This window comes from Akebia trifoliata, chromosome 7 (genome assembly GCF_017979445.1).
Source record: "Akebia trifoliata isolate Shusen 1 chromosome 7, ASM1797944v1, whole genome shotgun sequence".
Lineage (NCBI taxonomy): Eukaryota > Viridiplantae > Streptophyta > Magnoliopsida > Ranunculales > Lardizabalaceae > Akebia > Akebia trifoliata.
In genome coordinates, this window is record NC_141381.1 from 29,065,543 (window position 1) to 29,086,860 (window position 21,318).

Consider the following 21,318-nt stretch of genomic DNA (forward strand, 5'->3'; position numbering starts at 1 on the left):
TCAAATTTCCTCAATACAAATTATTTTGTGAGAAGTTTTGCCATATTGATTAAGATCCTTATATAGAACTTGTACATAAAGCTTACTTGATTGTGTGCATGAATTATTTCTTAAGGTTGTTTTTTCTGATTTGCTTATACCATTTAACAGTTGCCTTCTCAAATCATTACCTATGAACATGAGGGAAATTGGAGCAAAGCTCTCGAGTATTATGATTTACAAGTAAGATCTGTAGCAGGCGTACAAACAGATGGCATTCCAAGCAATTTGTGCCAGGAAAAATCTCGGGGAACCCATCAAACTTCCTTTTCCAAATCACTAGATGAGGTGAGGCGAAGGAAATCTTACAAAGGGCTGATAAGATCCTTGCAGCAAACTGGTTGCACTCATGTGCTTGACTTGTATTGCCAAGGATTGACCTCTCAAAAAGGCCAGTTTCAGGATGATTCAGAATTCACAGAATTACAGGTTTGCATCATGTTATAACTTATTGCTAGATTAGCTCTATGTTGTCTTTCAATTTCATTGTCTATTTTGGTCAGCTTGGAAATGAAAATATTTCAGTTAACGTAAAAATTAGTACAGTTTTCATGGAAATGTTGTTAACATGATGGAAATATCAAAGATTTTTATTGAAAATATAAGAAACTATAATACAGATCACAATATTATGAGTCATAAACATACAATAAGCAACCATATGAAGTGTGAAAAATAAAGATCAACAATGTTCCATTGCACGTACGCTTAAATATTTGAAAGCCCGAGGTGAGAAGTAACAATATTGTACACAGAAATGTGAAGAATAATGTTAGATAGCCACATGGTCCTTGAAATGTAAAAACGCTTGCTCAATGGACAAACTATTTAGTGCTATATTAAAGTATTATTATGTTTTTTAAACAAAAAAAAAAAAAATTAATGTATCCAACTAATTAGAATGTGGACATTTGTATGTGCCTTAAAATGTAAATACTTGCTTAATGAACAAACTTTTTAGTGCTATATTCATGTACTAAATGAACTATATTCATTGTACTAATTAGAATGTGGAAATTTTTTTGTCTTAATGAACAAATTTTTATTTTTAAATATATATGAGGAAGATATTATTATAACCAACTAATTAGAATATTGACAATTGTATCTACATGCTTTTATGGATTTACTAATATGTTAGCAATACATCAATATAAGATGATTTAGATTCCTAACTCATACTAATTCATTTATAGTATTAATTGAATAGTATGCATAATTTTTAATTAGTGATTTAATAATATTATATTTGTAATTACAAGTGCCTTTTTGCAAGAAATTATGTTTTGTTATTGTTATGAATTTTATCAATTTTTGTAATAAATTTTCAATAATGAATATTTTGGTAAAAGTTGATCAAAATATTTCCACCAAAATCTAGCTTTCAATTTGATTATTTCGTTTGAAATTCATTATTCATCAAAATATTTCGCGAAATGAATAGTGATTTTCACTGAAATATATACAAGAGGAAACTGCCAGTTAAATTCATGTCATAGCTTATGGAAATGGAAATATTTCTGTATATTTCCTGCAAATATGCCAAAATTTTATTTTTTATAAGTAAATAGTTATTAAGGAAGGAGGTAGAGAAGACCTACTAAATTACAAAGGGAACTAAACTAACCATAACCCAAACACATAGGCTCCCAGTTAAGTAATTAACAACAAAATCTTTAAATTTAATACTATTCCTCTGATATGTTTGACATTTTTTTTCCCGTTTTCTCTGTATTATCTTCAGTATGAAGCTGCTTGGCGTGCTGGAAACTGGGATTTCTCGTCACTTAATGTGGAAGTTGATTCCTCATCTTCTAGAAGACACATTAAAAACAATTATTTTAATGAAAACTTGCACAGGTAGTTCCTTCTAATTCATTAGTTTAATATTTTGGCACTGTGATGCTACACATCCTACTTTTGAGTTTTTTCAATGCATGGATGTAATTTCTGGATGGTGAGTAACAGTAACTGCTGCAAAAAGCTTTTAAATCCTGCATCTTGCTTCTAATCAAGAGGGGCTGACATATAATTAATCAACTATAGTGCTGCTATTACTGTTTTTGGCTTCACTTGGCTCATTTGTCATGTTTCTATTCCTTCTTTTTTCATAGGTAAATGCACATTATAGTAACAGTGGTCAAGATGACCAACAAATTACAAGTACAAGAAGTCTTATGAATACCACCCCAACTAAACTAGGACAATCTACCAACCCACTCCCCTCTTCCCCATAAAATCATAAAAAAGAATACACCTTTGAACTCATTAAAAGATTTACTTGGCCCATTTTTCAGTTTTCTGTTACTTATTCATTTAATCTTTTCTATATAAGATTTTATTTCTGTTGTCTGACAATTTAAGCCCCTAACTTTATCCACAATTTTTTTCCTTTGTATAGGGAATTTATTAGAAAAAACAAAAGTATTACAACAAATCCAACCTGAGAGGTCAAGATGGCCTATCAAGGGTGGATCAAAGAAGAAAGCGATAAGCATAGGAGTCAAAAAAACAACTCTACGAAATATCTAAGAATCTACGATCACTTAAACATGAGATCTTTTATGGGAAAAACCATATTCTGAAGAGTTGCTTCATTCTCAGCCTCTAAGAACCCCCAAGGAATAATCCTCCAATGCAGGTGCCTACCATGAGGAAATGACTGAAGTTTTTCAACTCTGAAAAGCATCTAAAAGAAGAGGCCCCATATTCTCTTAGCCAGATTACATTGATGCAAAATATTGTTCATAGATTCATATCTAGCTTTACACATTAGATAAAAACCAACACTAATCCACTTATGATGATCAAGTGATCTACATTTAAGGTTTTATTCAGAAGTGCAGACTACTGAAAAAAACACCGTCTTAGAAGGTACCTTACCACCCCCAGACAGAGGAGTCTGACGAATCTAAAGTAGGAGTGGACTGTATGATGTAGTAAAAAATTCTCACTGGGAATATACTATTCTTATAATAGGCCAAAATCTTTTTGTCTTCATTCAAAGGAGATATGAGAGGACCTTCAAGGAAAGAGTGCAAGCAAAAGTAATCATCTCCCTGAATCATCTCTCAGAGAGAGAGAGAGAGAGAGAGAGAGACTCAAAAAACTCCCCACACTTCTGTTTTTGTTCCGTTCAGGGCTTGGAGGAATGATTACCCTTATTCTTATACAAGGTTGAATGGGATGATCTAGCCATTCAACTGAGGTTTGATGGGGCCATGATTAGTAGACCGTTGATCAAGGCCATGATGAGACTGGAATTATGATTTTAAGGAACTGAATCAAGATTGGCATTTGTGACTGCTGTAGGGAAAATTCATATTTATGTAGGACTAGTAATAGGGACCAAATATTTGCAAAATAAGGTTCAGCTATATTTTATTGATTGTTTTAATGGATTTGTTTTAGGGAAGTAGTATGAAATGAAATCAAGCAGAAATTTGAGTTAAATTTGGAATGGAAAATCAGGGTTGAAAGGAGGTTGCTATAAAACAGAAAAATGGAGTAGAGAAGTTGTAGAAGAAACAGAGAAGGATAAAATTGAATGAAAGATGCTTACCACTTGAATGAGCACCAAGACAGCCTCTATAAGTTTTCTTTTGTTTATGATTTTAAAACTAAAATATAAAATGAAACTATGTTTAGAAAAACTCTTCTTTTCAGATAATCAAACAGATTTATCAGCACCAATGAATGATTATGTGACCACTCAGTCTTATAAATGTTATTAAAAAGAATGTTTCTACTACTGTTATTCTTGTTAACTTGTTACTTATACAACCTTTTCTTTCTTTTCTTTTTTTCTTGAAATACTAGTTGCTTGAGGGCATTGCAAGAGGGAGATTCCAATGAATTTCTTATGAAGCTTATGAATTCAAAGCAGGTGATAATATTGCATTGCGTATTTTTATTTCACTTAAAGGTCTTTTTCTTTGACTAAACACTGTTCTCCTTTAGTTATGAACCCGTTCATATTATATTATCCTTTATGATAGGAGCTTGTGTTGTCGATTCATCATGCAAGCAAGGAAAGTACTCAATACATCTATTCGTCAATTATTAAACTTCAGGTACATAATCTTCGGAAGCATGTAATTGCAAGCCTCTCAATAACTGCTCATGAAATTTTTGGTTGTACTACTTTCGCTCTTTTTGCAGATTTTAGACCATCTTGGCATGGCTTGGGATTTACGTTGGAAGCAATCTCAACAACTAAAATACCATCCAGAGAAGCAAAATATTTTTAATGAACCTGTTATTCCTACCATGGATCAGGTATTGCTTTCAAGTTTATCCAAACTTGCTTTCACTTTTTGGACTTCATTGTAAGATTAGTAACCTTCTCATGTCATGCCAATTTTATAATAATTATTTCACTTCTTGATGTATAACCACATTGATGATATTAACATTGTAGAGGTTCTTGATGATGATTATAAATTATTGTCACTATACTCTCTATTAGTATTTCAAGGGCCTCACTTGATGTGTAGCATTCCATAACCTAATATGATTTTGTTTTTGGTCTATTTATAGTTTAAATGTAAATTATTAATGTCTAGTCTTTTTTTTTTTTAATTTTATTTCTATATATATATCAGGATTTCTCACATCCGTATTGGGATGGTTGCACTCCTTGACCACACAAAGTTTCCCAACGTACAACATGATCCCATTAACTTTTGTTTTGATATCCACCATCCAGGCGAAGACCTAAATATGAAGATGGAAGTGAGTCCAAATTATACCCAAAGTACCTTGCAAAGAATATAAATGTTTGGAACTGCTCCAACTTCGAAGATCTTACTCTTTTTTAAGTTGATGGCCAAACCAGAAATTGCTTCAAAACAATCAGTGGATCATAGATGAATCATAGCTAATAGATATTCACATCTATAAGGATTAGAGTATCAGCTGTGAACCGAAGGTGGGTCTCCATTGGTTCTTTGATTGCTAATGCAGTAAAGCCCCAATTGAATCCACTTTAGACAATAGGCAACTCAAGGCTTCTGCAACTATATTTTTTTGATCGATAAAGCTTCTGCAACTATCACAAATAGAAATGGTGAAAGTGGGCCACTCTCTAAAACCTCTAGAACTTCTAAAATATCCCACAAGACCACCATTGATGAGCAATGGAAAGGAAGTCGACGACACACATTTCATGATCCACTTATCTCCAAAGCCCATGTGACCCACACATTCGAGAAACTCCCAACTCACATTGTCATAGGCTTTCTCTAGATGAATCTTACAAACGATCATGTATGACTATATGTAAACTTTAATTCAATACTTCCGTTCGTGATTGGAACCCTATTCAAAATTTGATGTCCTTGGAGATCCCATGATTATAACCGATGATGCTCAACAAAACCTCCTTAAGCCTTGATATTAGAACCTTTGAGATTGGCTTGTACATGGATTCCACTAAGTTAATTGGTCTTAGATCAATGATATCCTTTGCACAATCCTCCTTTGTGGTCAACGTGATGAAGGTACTATTTTAGCAATAATAAAAAATTCTTTGCAACAAGATTGAGGTCATCATAGATGATATCCTAAGAAGCTTTCAAGAATGCCATAAAATCACTCTGCCCCATGATCTTTTTCCTCATTCATTGTAACAATGGTTTGGCAAACCTCATCAATGTCAGATGACCTTTGCATCCAAGTCTGTTGCTCCATCGAAATCTTATAGAACCCAAGATAGTCCAATGTTGGAGCAATCTCTAATCTAACAATCCTCTAGGAGACGAATTGGAAATATACCAGGTTTGGAACTGGTCAAACACAGAAAAATTCAGCAAACATCAAACTGGCTAAAAAAGATGTTTCAAACAAATTTAGCGATTTCCCAATGGATGGGGAGATTGTTGACTGTTTCACTCCTTTACACCTAGAACAAAATTCAACAGTACACCTGGAACAAAATTCGACAATAATTCTTTTGAATAAATTAAATTATTATGGTAAATATTTTGTGGAAAGAAACAAACCACACAAAGAAAACCACTTTGGACCGGACCTTGGAAGCCCAAGCAATTGAGACCAGAAACCATGCCCAATCATGTCATGTTTATAAGTTTAAGTAGGTTGTATTTTGTATGTATTTTATCAGATTTTGGTTTTAAGATCCAGGTACTTTGTAATAGGTATTGTATCTATATCGTATACTTCTACTTCAGCAGCATCTCTTAACCGTATCTGACATGCCAGACAAGTATCTGGGTTACATAGATTCTAAGTGTAGCAGTGAAACTAATTTCTGTCTTCTATTTGCCTCCAAAAAACAATGATTGCCTGAGTAATGATATTTGATTTGTTAATTCAGTTGGAGTGGCTGAACACGGATTGGAGCTTCATTTTAAAACAAACACAGTTACACATGAATTTGTTGGAACCATTTGTAGCATTCAGGCGAGTTCTACTTCAAATTTTGAGTTGCAGGGACTGCACAGTACAACATCTTCTGCAATCTGCTTCCACTCTTCGTAAGGTTGTCATCACTGTGTAGAAAATGGACATTTCAGAATTCAGGGAAAGGAGACCTCTTCCTTTTTTCTAATATGTTTTTGATAGCTTGCAGGGATCCAGATTTTCTCTAGCTGCTGCAGCTTTGCATGAGTTTAAGTTTCTCACTGCTGGAACTGAAATTCAACATGAAATCTCCTACACATGTTCCCTTGGAAGGGTACATAAAATTCCCTTGTATTTTTTCCATATTACTCTTGAACAGTAAAAATTGCAGTTCTGTTAACAGAATGTATAAGTCATAAGCAGTTATTTGAACAAGTCAACAAGTTATGAGATTCTTTGGTACTTTGGTATTCTAGGTACATGGTAGGTCCATCTGTTTTCATGTTGGGGTAATTTTGTCGTGCTCATTGTCCCAGCCTATTATGGGAATTGATAATCATTCATCTCAATATAAAAAATGAAAAATAAAAATAGACAATAAAAGACATTTTCGGAGCAAGGACTCTTCCGCTTTATTTCCACAAAATACTGAAGAAGTGATAGCTAAGCTTGAAATTCAAACCATGGTATCAGTCTATGTTTACTTAGGTACATCTGATACATGACCAGGGCATGTCATGGACACTGAATTTACACATGAAAATTGAAGTGTGCAAGTAACATAGATATAAACAAACAAGATAGGACTCCAATGACTGGTTTACTGAATCATTGTCTTGGATTCAAGGAAGCTTAAAGTTGTATCCTTCATTCCCGTATTGTCTGTAACTGTATTTGCTCATCTTAATTTGTTCTATAAAATTTTACTTCTGTTACGTAGTATCTTAACCACTCGGGGATCTAGATTCTGTTATTGCTTCCTACATGCCTCTTTTGAGATCTTATTACATCACTCAGGTCACAAGAACAGACCCTTTCACTTTGTTTTCTTGATTATTAACTTAAATATTTTTATAAAAGCAGCTTGAAGAAGCCAAGCTTCTGCGTGCACAAGGTCAGCATGCGATGGCTATCAATCTTGCAAAATACGTCTTAGATCATTATCAGTTGAATGGAGAGGCTTCAAATGTATATCGCTTGGTTGGGAAATGGTTGGCTGAAACACGATCTAGCAAGTAAATTTTAAATGATATTTTACCGTCAATCCCCCATACAATTGTCTCAGAAATTCTAATTTCTTCTCATTCATTAATTATGATGACTGTGCAGCTCAAGAACTATTTTGGAACAGTACCTGAAACATGCAGTGGAACTCGCTGAGCTTAACAAGAGTGCAGACAAGAAGTGCATAGCAAGACAGTGCCAAACACATTTCCATCTTGCACACTATGCTGATGCTCTATTTAGGAGTTACGAAGAAAGGCTCACCTCTAATGAATGGCATTCTGCAATGCGATTGAGGAAACACAAGGTACCTGTTTGAAATAGGAAATTGATAATTTATGGTAATGTTTTGCATTTCATTTATGTGGTTGTTACAAACTGGTACAGACAAAAGAGTTGGAGGCACTCATTAAGCGACTAAAAAGTTCAGCAAAGGCATGTACCATCTTTTTGAGTCACTTTCTTTTGGTGTATCCCCTTTCATTATATACCTACGAAAAGAAAGCATCTTATGTTATTGTGTTTCAATTTGGCTTTTCCCGTTGTGGTTCTTAGGGAGAGAAGACTGACTATTCAGCAAAAATACAAGAATTGCAGAAGCAGCTTGCCATGGACAAAGAGGAGGCTGAAAGATTGCAGGTCTTTATCAGATACATGATTTTACAATTTTGTATTCTTTTACATTTTTGTGTCTCTTTTTGGAAGTTAGCATTCTTTGGAAAATTTATTGTTCATGATAATGATGTGCATTTTGAAAACCATGATTTTAAATATGTTCTAAGAAAACTGATGGCCTGGAACAACTGATGTAAAAATTGTTTTATTTCAGGGGAAACCACCTTTAAGGTCGGACTTTTCTATGAAATATTTCATGAATATATATATATATAGGATGGCGTTTGGAGGCACTAGAGAGAGCCAGACATATTTTCAATGTATGGGTTGGAAGTTTCGCAATGGACTAATTTTTTGTGAGGATGATCTCTATGATGAGGAGATCATCCTCACAAAAAATCAGCCCATTCCAAAACTTCTAACCCCATCAAAAGTTGTTTACAAAAATTGGGCGGTCCATGATTCTTCGAGTTTTAAACTAGGATTAGAAGTTTTGGAATGAGCTGATTTTAGGTGAGGATGATCTCTTCATCATAGAGGTCATTGTCACAAAAAATCAGTCCATTCCGAAACTTCTAACCCCTATTTTGAAAAAAGTTTGGCACAATGTTTGGTTCTCTTTAGGGCCTCCAAATGCTTCCCATATATATGGGTTGGGATCCGTTGATTCCTAAGAATGACTCATGAAAAAAAACACATGATCCCAACCCTTTAAACACAAAATCCAATGGTTGAGATTTTATGAATATCTTGATAACACAAAATCTCGGAGATACTCATCCCGAGGATAAATCTCAACCATTGGATTTTGCATTCAAAGGGTTGGGATCATGTGTTTTTTTCATGAGTCAAGGGATCCCGACCCTATATATATATATTGAGAGAGAAAACAAAAGAATTTTGTATCGTTGTGAGAAATACCTAATCAGTGGTGGATATTATATATACCCCATTGGTGTGAAAAATGAAAACTTGTTAAGCTAAGAAATGTACCTCATCAGTGATAAATTATAGTTACTACTGCGGTATTTAATTAAACTAAATGGTATTTCAATTATGTTAATATTCAGAAATGTTTTGGTGACTTCATTATCCATTCATTTTTATTTTATTTCAATCTGTAATAGATATTGGACTTATACTGCTTTAATGTTTGGTAAAACAAAGTATTGGTTGAAAATTATTTATCTTCCTACCTCTCAGGATGATAGGGACAATTTTCTCAGCCTAGCATTGAAGGGATATCAACGCTGTTTGGTCGTAGGGGACAAGTACGATGTAAGAGTGGTATGTTCTTATAAAAAACCATCTATTCAAGTTAAATGGAAGTATGTTGCAAATGAAAAACAGCATTCAGCAGTGAATACTTTGCCAAAAAAACTTTGGAAATATGGTGTATTCTATGTGTGATTTGGGATGAAATTATGAAATATCTATTCGTGGTATTTAATATTCTCAAATGATAATTTCTTCTGGAAGTATTGGATTTCTGCAATGAATAATAACTGAGCTGCAGTGCCTTGCTTCATCTTTTTCTTCATTTAGTTGGATCGTATAAATATCATGTAAATGGAGGTCTATATGTATTTGCTTTCAGGTCTTTCGACTTGTTTCCCTGTGGTTCAGTCTCTCTTCTAGAGAATCTGTTATAAAGGGCATGCGCATTGCTGTAGATGAAGTACGTAATGAATCTACTATATTGGCTTTTTTATTGATATTCAAGATTGAACTTTAGAAATCCATTTTAAATTTAAATGGATAAATTTTTAAGATTCAAGGGCTTCTTTTATGTTGTATATGATATTATAATTGTAATTTAAATTTTATTTTCCGGTCTTAATGTATTTTCAGATTCAATCTTACAAGTTTATCCCACTGGTGTATCAAATTGCCTCAAGAATGGGTAGCACAAAAGATGGGAAGGGTCATTTTCAGGTACAAATGTGAAGATTTCTTTGTCTCCTTGAAAGAAGAAATAGGAAGTTTTGATTAAGATATCTCTTGGTTTGTGCAGCTTGCTTTGGTTACTCTTGTGAAGAAAATGGCCATTGACCATCCATACCATACAATCTTTCAGGTATCGAAGTTAAAAATAAAATTAAATAAATTCAACTTACCTCATCTGAATCTGATAACTAAGATCATAGATGCTATATAATGCACTGCCTGATTTCTCACCACCCAGGCAGCCTGCTTAAAGTAATGTTCAATTGAACTTTAACTTGAAATAAACAAATAAAATGGATGATGAGAGTGTTCCATAATCAAGTAATGTTATATCTGCATCATTTTTGTATTAGCTTTTGGCTCTAGGAAATGGTGACCGTGTTAAGGACAAGCAGCGTAGTAGAAACTCGTTTGTGGTCGACATGGATAAGAAGTTTGCAGCAGAAAATCTCTTGTGTGAATTATCTTTACGCCATGGAGCTGTAATAAGACAGGTACTTTCCATCATCAGACATTTTAGTCGTTTTCATTCTTCAGGAACTCCATTGATCACATTTACTTCAACAAAACTGCCTTCTTGATTTTACAGATGAAGCAAATGGTGGAGATTTACATAAAACTTGCTGAACTAGAGACAAAGAGAGAGGTTAGTGAAAGAGTTATTTCCTATCTGAAGTTGTGGTTGGGTGCTTTTCCTTCTTTTTTTACTGTCTTGATTATGTCATTGACTTATTAATTTCAACTACCAATGATCTGATGTCGAGTTTTCTTGTACCCCAATTATCTAACCATATTATATGAGCAGGATACTAATAAAAGGATATCGCTACCAAGAGAAATCCGCAGTCTTCGTCAGTTAGAACTTGTAAGTGCAACCGCACCCTCTATAATGGAAATTGCAACGCTATATGTTTATAACTATAACCAATGTTTTGAGGTAATATTGGTTAAAATCAGGAGTGGAGCCAGGGGGCAAGAGGAGGTGGTTGCCCCCCCACCCTCTCAATTTTAGTGTCTAAATCACTCCTCATTTTGCTAGCATACCCCATTGACTGTGTTGCCCCCTTCTCCCTCTCACCCTAAATTTTTTGGCTGATTTAAACACTCCCTCTAGCATTTGGTGAATATTTTATATATACTGTGTTTTCAAATTGATAATCTGCCCCATTTGACCTTGTTTGCCCATCCCCTTCAATTTTTTTTTGGGTTATTTAGACACCCCTCATACATTTTGATGAATACTTGAGATACTTCTGTGTATTCTAACTAATGATATGCCCCCTTTACCCCCTAATATTTTTTGGGTGATTTAGACACTCCTCTACATTTTGGTGAATATTAGAGATATCTTCTATGTTTTTAAACTGATGACATGCCCCCCCTTTGACCTTGTTCTTAAAATAACCCAAATACCGCTATTTTCAATCTTTAACCAAAAAACCATAATTTTTCTTCCTAAAACCAGTCATCTTCAAGCTCTTCAATCTCTATGATAAATTAATTTTAATCTATTTAACCTCATCTTCAATTCATCATTTGGAACCTCACCTTAATCCCTCGTAGAAAATCCTAGAATTTTCTTTCAAAAAATCTCATCATCTTCAACTTAAAAAATCCATCTTGATTTTTAGGTTTGAAGGTTAAGCAGATTACTAAGGTTGAAGGCTAGGGTAAGAGATTTAACCCAAGACATTGAAGAAGATTGATTTGGGAAGATAAATCAAAGAATTTTTGGTCTCAGGTTAAAGTTAGGGTAATGAGGTCATTTTGCCTTAATCTATTAGAAAAGACTGAGGTCAAGGGGGCATGTAGGCATTTTGGTGTATATTTGAGGTAACCAGTGTTTTCAACTTGAAGACATTACCCCCATTCTTAGGTATTCTCTTGTAGACTAATGCAAAATGACCTAAATGTTGGTCATACTAGTTAACTATAGCGCCCCCCACCCCCCACCCACCGTATCCACCGCCACTAAGAAACCCTTGGCTCCACCCCTGGTTAAATTATAATATCTAGAATGTCTCAATCAAATTTGACTTGTCCTATAACATCTGATTTTTTTATTTTCATAATAAAAAGAACCAAACATTAAATTTTATGACTTACATCTACTATTCAGGTACCTGTAGTGACAGCTACATTTCCAGTGGACCGTAGTTGTCGGTATCATGAAGGATCTTTCCCACACTTCAAGGGGTTGGCGGATTCTATCATGTATGTGGAAGTTATAAAGCAAACATTCTTATCTTCAGTTTTTGTTATTGGTCACTACTCAAAATCTTCATGGTTAAACTTTTCTACTCATTGTTTGCGAGTTCTGCAGGGTAATGAATGGTGTAAATGCTCCAAAAGTAGTTGAATGCCTAGGGTCAGATGGTCATAAATATCGCCAACTTGCCAAATCTGGAAATGATGACTTGCGACAAGATGCTGTATGAATGCAAACTATGTCTTTTCTTATTATCCTTTTGACAGCATGCCTAGTTTGAAAATGCAACAAGGTTGAAATGTGACAATGGCTTGTCAAAAGTCATTTTCAAAAGTTAAAAACTCTAATGAAATTTTACTTGGTATATTTTCATAATATTGCTTCTTCTTTTTTTTCTTTCTTTTTTTTGTGTGTGTGTGTGTAAGTGTGCTACAAAGAAGCCTCTTGGATATTTAATAATTATCACGGATGGATGGTTATGCAGGTAATGGAACAATTTTTTGGTCTAGTTAACACTTTTTTACAAAATCACCGTGATACATGGAAAAGGAGAATAGGAATACGTACATACAAGGTATCTTCATTTCTTCAGAAGTTAACAAAAACGCATTCAAATTAAAGTCTCAGTTGGTCCGTTTTTGGGTTTTTGATTCTGCAAACTTAGCAATCATTGGGTTTTTCAATGTTGCAAGAAAAGCTAACCATGTATTCTATAGCTTGGCTAACCATTTTGTCATATGGTTTTCCATTTCATGATATGACAAGTATGCTTTGATGGTTTTGTATCTATTTCTATGTTTTTTTTTTCCGATGAATTGATTTATCATGTCTAGAACTGAATGTGAGATTTTTAACAATTTAGAAGTGTCTGATAGGGCCTAGCCCATTGTTCAATTGGTTGACATGTTATAATGCAACTATGAGGTCATGGGTTCAAGTCCAGTGTACCTATCGAAAAAAAGAAGTATGTCTGATGTAATATTTTGATTGATTAAAATATTAATGAATTCCTTCTATGAATTACAGTAATAGTAATTTTTTATATCATAAATGTTTCTGAAGGACTGAATTTTACAATCAAATTGAGTCTTGATCATTTTGTGGAATAGAAAACCCATCAGCTAATGCCATATGGCTAATCCTCCAAACATCAGAATGAAGCAAAGAAAACAAAAAAGCCTTTTATTCAGTTGTAGTGGATAGGAAATTCTAGCATGTTTAGCCCATCTAAGATGGACATTTTCAAGGATTGTGAGTTTTCTACGAAAGTAATATATATAGTGTGAACAGTTGGAGATCATGGTAGAGAAACTAAAAGATTGGGAAGGAGAGAAAATGGGAACTATCTCACAAGCAAGGGATAATAAAATCCATTTATTACTCCTTTCTTTCTTCACTTACTTCTTTTTACCTTTTTTTTCTACTTGTCTTTCTTGCCTTTTTTCCCCATCTCAACATAAGAGAATGAGGGTAATGCCAAAAGCAAATGCTGTTGTAACTGAAAGCAGTGGGAGAAGTCTATGAGGAGACTCCAGGTGTCACCTCAAGGTGTGACATCTGTCTTTTGGACTATCGGCGAGATGCCAGGAATCTTCACAGGGTGAAAAGTCTAAGTCATCACTCCTTCTGGGGAGGTATGGAAAGATGTTATCATTGCCTCAAAGAATTGAAGGATGCCCTGAAAATATAAAAAGGCATGATAAGTATCTGTCTGAAAAGAAAATGGCACAAAAACAAAGAGATACGCTTAACTAAGGGAATTTTAGAAGCACCTGAACATTATCCTAGATTCTTGATAGGGGGAAGTTTTGGTGACAAAAATATGATTTTATTCCCAACGTACAGTGTCATCTGGATACCCATTTGGTGGAGACACCTGACCAGTTAAACACGTCAGTCAGCAAGATCCTGTAGTCAAATGTGCATGGATAACAGGAATAGTAACTTAACCACAAAAATTGAAGGATCAGATAAATATCTCGAGGGTCATGGAAAATCCCTCGAATAAGAATTCAAATAACAAAAAAATGCATTCAATTTTTCTTAAATAGACTGTAATATTGTATCATTCACTGTCTAATTGGTGTATTCGAGGACTTGCAGAGTTCTAATCTTGGTTCATGGCACATTTCATGAGGTGTGAGAGAAACCTAGATCTCTTCCCTTACTATTCTAGGTTTCTCTATAAATTCCCAATGCACTTCATAGAAATTTTTGACATTTTCTTCCATTTTCAGAACTTGTAGGTTATTCTATAGTTCAACTGGTCCCAGTAGAGTTGGTGTTGATTCTAACAATAAGTCCATAATAGTAACTGGTGATGTGAGAGCTTTTAGGTTATTCTTATGTTCAGTATGTTGGTTGCATGCAGCTGTAAATTTTTTAGCAGAATTAGCAAGAATTTACCTACATCATTTTTCCTCAAGGAGCACACATCAACAGTCAATGGCGCTTCATTCTCCCTCCTTTTAATTCTTGTTTTTGGCTTATATCTCTAAATATCAGGCAAAATGATGAAAATTTACTTTATTTGTTAATACCATTTCTCTGCACTCAATCTGGTTTCAGCCTCTGGGACATGATAAAGCATCTACCAGATTTACTTAGAGGGATGAAAATTTTCCCGATCTCCATCTACCAGATTTACTTGGAGGGATGAAAATTTTCCTGATCTCCATCTCAATGTCTTTGTTACATACTTGAAATGTGTGTTTTTGAATGAATTTGCCTACACTTATAAATGAGTTGACTCTTACAATTTGGCGTATAAACATGAATGTAAGATCCATTTTAGTTTGTTGAGTTTTAAACATTACTTCCTTTTTTCTGAAAGTAAGACTTTCCTACTTCTTATTCAAAAATTCAATTATGGTTAATGCATAGAAGCTTTTATAACACATTGCAATTATTGGTTGACTTCATCATTGCGTAGATGTTTGTTGGCAAATGCATTCAGAACATCCATTTTTTGGTTTTGTAGATTCTTATCCCCTCCCTGCGGTTTAGTTATTTTTTTCACTGTTAATGGAACAGGTTGTTCCTTTCACTCCAAGTGCTGGTGTACTTGAATGGGTTGATGGAACCATTCCACTTGGTGAATATCTTTTAGGAAGGTAAGTCAAATCTCAAGAGGTTACTGTTAATGGAACAAGTTGTAAAGTGAATTTTTTTTTTTTTTTTTGAGAGAGTTGCTTTGAACACATTACTCACGTCTTCATCTCTTTCAGCTCACGGAATGGCGGGGCCCATGGACGTTATGGTACTGGAGATTGGCCATTTCCTAAATGCCGGGATTACATGACAAAAGCAAGTGTATGCTTCTGTTAACATTGGATAATTTCAAGAATATAAAGTGCAATAAACAGAATATAGATTTGGATCAGACATCTCTAATACTTCTCAACATCCAACGAATATGTCTCCCAGATTTTCTGGAAATGGTAAAACTTAAAAGAGTATATTGCTCAAGCTTAGCAAAACAAAAAAAAGTCAATATTGCTCAAAATGTCCAGGTGGGGCCCCAAGATATTAGAGCCCCTTATTGTTTAGGGAAAATGAAATACAAACCAATCATTAATTATCCTAAGCATATAATCATTTAAATTTTAATGTTTATCATACAATACAATTATATACATGGATACACCCCAAAAAGTAAATATTTGAAAGAAAAAAAAAATCTTTTCTTTGTTTCTTGCTCAAAAATGCAATTGCAATGCTGCCTGAGAATAGGCTGAGTTTGTAGGACTACTTGTATGCTTTCAACCTTGGTGACCGATACCTGAACAAACCACAAACATCTGTTTCCAACCTAAATTAATCCTCGTCACCCAAATCTGTCTGGTGGAAACAGCAACAACAATAAAAATAGAAAGAAGAAAAATACTTTTCTGTACCGAGAATTGTTTTGAACTAAAAGGAAAAAAGCTCAATATTGACAATGAAAACAAATACCCAAATGGCAGACAATGCTCTAAAAAGATAACTTCTGACTTTAAAACCCAAATCTAATGAACTAATCGTAGGTTTTCTGAATCCCATTTAGAGCAAGAAAATACAAACCCTCTTCTACCAGGGTTTTACATACTAAAAGTTAACTAACAAGAATAAGGTTCACTGTTGGTTACATGATATTCCTACAAATGATCTTTCATAAACTTAACTAACATGAATAAAGTTCACTGTTGGTTACATGATATTCCTACAAATGATCCATCATTAAACTAGACATTAAAGTTACTAAAAAAAAATGACAACTCAATCCAGAACATGAGGTGAGAAACAGTTGGCTCAGTCATGATGATTTCCGAAAGACCCTGCAGTGTACAGTCATGATGATTTCAGCAAGAAAAAACTGTCAGAAAGATTGGTCCATACCCCCCCCCCCCCCCCCGGCAACCCTGCACCCCCACAAAAAAAAAAAAAAAAAAGGCATCAGAATGCAAACCAAAAAAAGGGAGCTGAAAATAGAATGTCCCGGAGGTTTTATTTTTCACCTTCATAAATCATATTGATGTGTGATTTTGTTTCATACAGGGAGAGGAAAAGTGCAAAGCATACCAGGAAGTCTGTGAGAACTTCAGGTTTATCTTTTTAGTCTACTTTTCCATCTAGTAGTGTGTATTGGTATCGGCCAAGTTCGATGCAAAACATTGAATCGGGTATGTACCGAAATGTATTGGTTTGTATTGGCCGATACCATATCAGTTTTTTCAGAAGCCAAAACATTCAATCGATACGATATTTTAAACCATGGGGGAGGTTCGCTAGAATTAGTTCTTTAAGTTATCACAATTCATGCAGGCCTGTCATGCACTACTTTTTCTTGGAGAGATTCCTGCAACCTGCTAATTGGTTCGAGAAGAGACTCTCTTATACACGGAGTGTAGCAGCTAGTTCAATGGTTTGTGTATTCTTCTTCTTTTCTTGTGACATTGACCTCTAACGCTGCACTTTCCTCCTGGATGGTTTCCATCTTTTGTTTCAGCATTCATGAATTGTTATCCTGTTCTGAAAACATCAATGTTTAAAAAACACGGTTTCCTCTTTGAATCAAAATGCACACCTTGTTAAATGGTATTTTTTTCATTACATTAGGTAAATCTCTTTGTATGTTGTTTGTTTTACTTTCGTTGTGTCCGATTCATTAGTGCATTTAAGAAATTTCACAACCCACAACCATCCGGGTTTTTTGTCCTCTTCATCGGGGAGTTGGTCTGGCAGACATTCAGAACTGCAACCATTGTTCTAGAACATGGGCTGTTGAAACCTTGAACCAGTGTATTAGTTTGCTACATATTAATTTGACGTCCTAAATGGACCTGAACTTCTGTAACTTAATATTTTCATGGATAGCCCCAGTAGTTGCAGATACCTTTTCAGTATAGAAATTCCAATTTCCTTAGTCTTTCCCACCCAGTTTTTATTTTTTATTTTTTTTATGACTAAGTATGTAGCGGTGCTGCATAACTAACTCTAAGTCACTCGTGACTCATGAATATTGAGATTATAATATGGCTGCTGGGAAGTAACTGTAATACTGCCTGTTTCATGAAATCAGGTGGGTTACATAGTCGGACTTGGAGACCGACATTCCATGAATATTCTCATTGATCAAGCCACTGCTGAAGTTGTTCATATTGATCTCGGTGTTGCCTTCGAACAGGGATTGATGCTCAAAACACCAGAACGGGTTCGTTTATTCTATGCTTTTGTTCCCTTTTTCATGTAGCACTTGATTTCCTTTAGATGATAGAGGAGTTCTGCGGATATAAGAAAGCTTTCTTTTATTACTTGATGAATTATTCTGGACATTTTTGGCAGGTTCCATTTAGACTGACGAGAGATATCATAGATGGTATGGGAGTCACCGGAGTGGAAGGTGTCTTCAGAAGATGTTGTGAGGAAACCCTCTCTGTTATGAGAACAAATAAAGAAGCACTTCTAACCATCATTGAAGTATGATAAATCAACACGTCCTTCCTGAACAAACTGAAGCATATGTTCTTGTTTCCTAACAAATCTAAACTGCACTGCAGGTTTTCATTCATGATCCACTTTACAAATGGGCGCTCTCCCCTCTGAAAGCTTTGCAGCTTCAGAAGGTATTTCTAAAAGTTTATTCATCGATGTCATAATATCACCAATAAAAGTTAATTGCATATCTAACATTCCTTATAAATTTTTTTCAAATTCCATTGACGGGTTCCCTTTTTCATCATATCGTTTATTCTTTCTGCAATTAACCCATGAATATTGAAGATAATCTATGGTTTTCTCAAGTTATCTATTGATGATTTTAAGTCATGTAAGCCATATCCTTATTGTGTGTCTTCTAAATTTCCCACTGATTATCTATTAAATGTATCATCTTGGACACATGGTTTTGAGTATCTATTTTGAGGAGCAGAGCACGATCTCTGGATATTGATATGTTTTATTGATCTCCTGTATTGATAAACATTCTTGACCGACACCCTGTATTCTCCATATTCACTTATGTTTTAAAAAAAAATTGAAAATGACATAATGACACAGACAAATGTATCTAACTTATCTTCTACATATCAAAAGTAATTAAGTTGTTAGACAGATTAATGCATCATCATCTATGCCTTAGCCCAAATATTGGGGACAGCAACTTCAAATCAACTTAGAAACCCTACAAAAAAAGATCTGTTGAAACTACCTTGGTATGTGATTTACATGGATGTATTGTACCCATGCACCATGAAACAAATGATGCACTCCAAAACTGGTGTATTGAGCTATACTACGAATGATGCATGAAATGTTTGAATCAAATTATATGTTTACACACTGCCAAATTGCTTCACATATGCAATCCATTGTCACAGGAAACGGATGATGATATTGTGCCAATTTTAGAAGATTCACAAGATGTATATGAAGGGAACAAGGATGCTGCACGTGCACTGATGCGTGTCAAACAAAAGCTAGATGGTTATGAAGAGGGTGAAATGAGAAGCGTGCATGGTCAGGTAAATGTTCAAGTTTGCTTATATCAATGCATAATTTTCAAGTTTGTGCATACATATTTCTACTACTGTTGGGCAGCTTTGACATGGTGCCAGGCCATCTCAAGGCAATGTTTTGGTTGGGGATAACTGAGACAGTCTCTACTGAAACATATTCCGAGACATTCTGAAACATTCTAAGACAATCTGAAACACTCCTGAAATGTTCAGTGTTTTGGGTCTATGTTTTGTTGCAGTCTTGGATGGAACTTTCCAAAATGATATGAAACTTCAAACCATGGTGCTAGGGACCAATTGGTTGTGTACCCTAGGCCCTAAGCTATGGTACTTTTTATGGCTATCTATGTAATTCATTCAAGAAGACCATCCAAAATGGTGGGATGAGCATACTAATTCAGGTATGTTCAAGGGGTGCAAAACCAGATTTGCACAGATCCTCATCATCCACTCGAGTCTGACTTGTATCGCTACACACAAACAAAATGGTGTTAAAAAGTTTATTTCACCACAATGCCACTTGATTTATCCAACCTGCATGCATCATTTGGGGTATCTTAAGACCTATAAATGGGTCTCTAAAACATTTTGTGGTATTTGCCAAAGAAATAAGTAGACTGTGGCACCCCCTGGTCTGTCACCACTGCTACATATACTGGTTCGGATGAAATTACCATGGATTTAGGCCTTCCGTTATCTCAAGGTACAAGTGTCATTTTTTTTTGTAGTTGCGGATAACCTTCTGAGGTATGCAAAGTTTGTACGCTTCTCACATCCCTATTTGGCATGAATCATTGCTAAAAAATTTGTTGACCATGTCTTCAAACTGCATGGTATGCTGCAATCCTGCATTAGTGATCAAGATGCAACCTTTGCAATTCATTTTTGGAAGGAATAATCTTTCTACTTTATGGTACACATCTCCATTTGAGTTCAGTTTATCATCCTCAAATTGATAGATAAACAAAAGTGGTGAATTGATGTCTTGAGACAAACAATGGGCGGTGGTATGGTATGATATGAGTCTGGTGTGGCAGCAGATAAGGATGTGCAGCTGATCTCAAGAGTCCTTATCTCACTTTTTTCAAACTGCAAGAGTCCTTATCTTCTTTATGATTATATAGAGTTTTAAAATTGTTACAAGTTTGAATAACAATTATCTCATGTAGTTGAAAACTTGAATTTGAATATAAAGAGATGAAGATCATCATCAAAGAATTGTGATTCAGTCAGGAGGTTGTTCGCCCTCTTAAGGGAACTCTTTGATGTATTCATTTACATCATAATTCCATACATCCGTTCTACTTTGTTTAATTTGTGTATTTATATAAGGAACCTTGTTGTACATGCAGGTCCAACAACTCATACAAGATGCAATCGATCCAGAGCGTTTGTGTCAAATGTTTCCTGGGTGGGGAGCTTGGTTGTGATTGCAAGCATAATCACCTTTAGCAGCTACGGCACCCAAACACAATGTAGAGGCGGGGGGGTTTTTGGGGGGATTTTTCTTTTCCCTCTACTGTAAATTGAGACTGTTCTTGGATGTCGTTTTTTTCCTTGGTGTGATATTCTGGCATAGTTTAAATGTATATATGTGAAGCATCCCGTTTAAAAGGGTAAAAATATTTCTTAACCTAATATAAGGATATCATACACATCTGTTTATCGTCCCATTCTAGTCACAATTTGAGGTTTTGTCCATCAAACTGGTGGTTGAGATAAGAGGCAAAAAAATTCTTTGAGATCAGATCTTATTTTTTAGTGATCTTGGGAATCCCTAGCATCTCAACTGTCAGTTTGGTGGAGAGCCTCAATCGTGGATTATAGAGGCTAGTGTTTTCCTGTTCATTGATACACGGAAAATCCTAAGCTGACTTCATACGTCACTGCACTCGACACTGTGTTGATGTGGTAGCGTACACTTAA

The 21,318-nt window shown here is 34.9% G+C and overlaps 1 protein-coding gene across 4 annotated transcripts in view; it reads left to right on the plus strand.

Moving 5' to 3' along the window:
• The window catches only part of ATM (Serine/Threonine-kinase ATM-like protein), a 74,456-nt gene extending 53,393 nt beyond the window's left edge, over positions 1 to 21,063 (plus strand). For 3 of the 4 annotated variants that reach the window (XR_015180055.1, XR_015180056.1, XR_015180057.1), the window contains exons 50-61: positions 151 to 468; positions 1,784 to 1,899; positions 3,859 to 3,925; positions 4,038 to 4,112; positions 4,201 to 4,317; positions 6,377 to 6,541; positions 6,632 to 6,736; positions 7,486 to 7,637; positions 7,732 to 7,933; positions 8,014 to 8,065; positions 8,186 to 8,265; positions 9,445 to 9,500. Coding sequence is in view for 1 of the 4 variants with exons in the window: in XM_086448182.1 (XP_086304308.1) it covers positions 151 to 468; positions 1,784 to 1,899; positions 3,859 to 3,925; positions 4,038 to 4,112; positions 4,201 to 4,317; positions 6,377 to 6,541; positions 6,632 to 6,736; positions 7,486 to 7,637; positions 7,732 to 7,933; positions 8,014 to 8,061; positions 8,182 to 8,265; positions 9,445 to 9,528; positions 9,839 to 9,919; positions 10,093 to 10,176; positions 10,256 to 10,318; positions 10,542 to 10,682; positions 10,778 to 10,834; positions 10,994 to 11,053; positions 12,308 to 12,402; positions 12,512 to 12,620; positions 12,882 to 12,971; positions 15,431 to 15,510; positions 15,625 to 15,709; positions 16,934 to 16,980; positions 17,201 to 17,300; positions 17,958 to 18,089; positions 18,221 to 18,355; positions 18,436 to 18,501; positions 19,255 to 19,398; positions 20,745 to 20,822 (3,180 nt within the window). In the remaining 3 variants the exon portion in view is untranslated. Of the gene's footprint in view, positions 1 to 150; positions 469 to 1,783; positions 1,900 to 3,858; positions 3,926 to 4,037; positions 4,113 to 4,200; positions 4,318 to 6,376; positions 6,542 to 6,631; positions 6,737 to 7,485; positions 7,638 to 7,731; positions 7,934 to 8,013; positions 8,066 to 8,181; positions 8,266 to 9,444; positions 9,529 to 9,838; positions 9,920 to 10,092; positions 10,177 to 10,255; positions 10,319 to 10,541; positions 10,683 to 10,777; positions 10,835 to 10,993; positions 11,054 to 12,307; positions 12,403 to 12,511; positions 12,621 to 12,881; positions 12,972 to 15,430; positions 15,511 to 15,624; positions 15,710 to 16,933; positions 16,981 to 17,200; positions 17,301 to 17,957; positions 18,090 to 18,220; positions 18,356 to 18,435; positions 18,502 to 19,254; positions 19,399 to 20,744 lie in introns of those variants that run through there. The other variant, XM_086448182.1, reaches the window with a different exon arrangement.
• Positions 21,064 to 21,318: the final 255 nt, after the last annotated feature.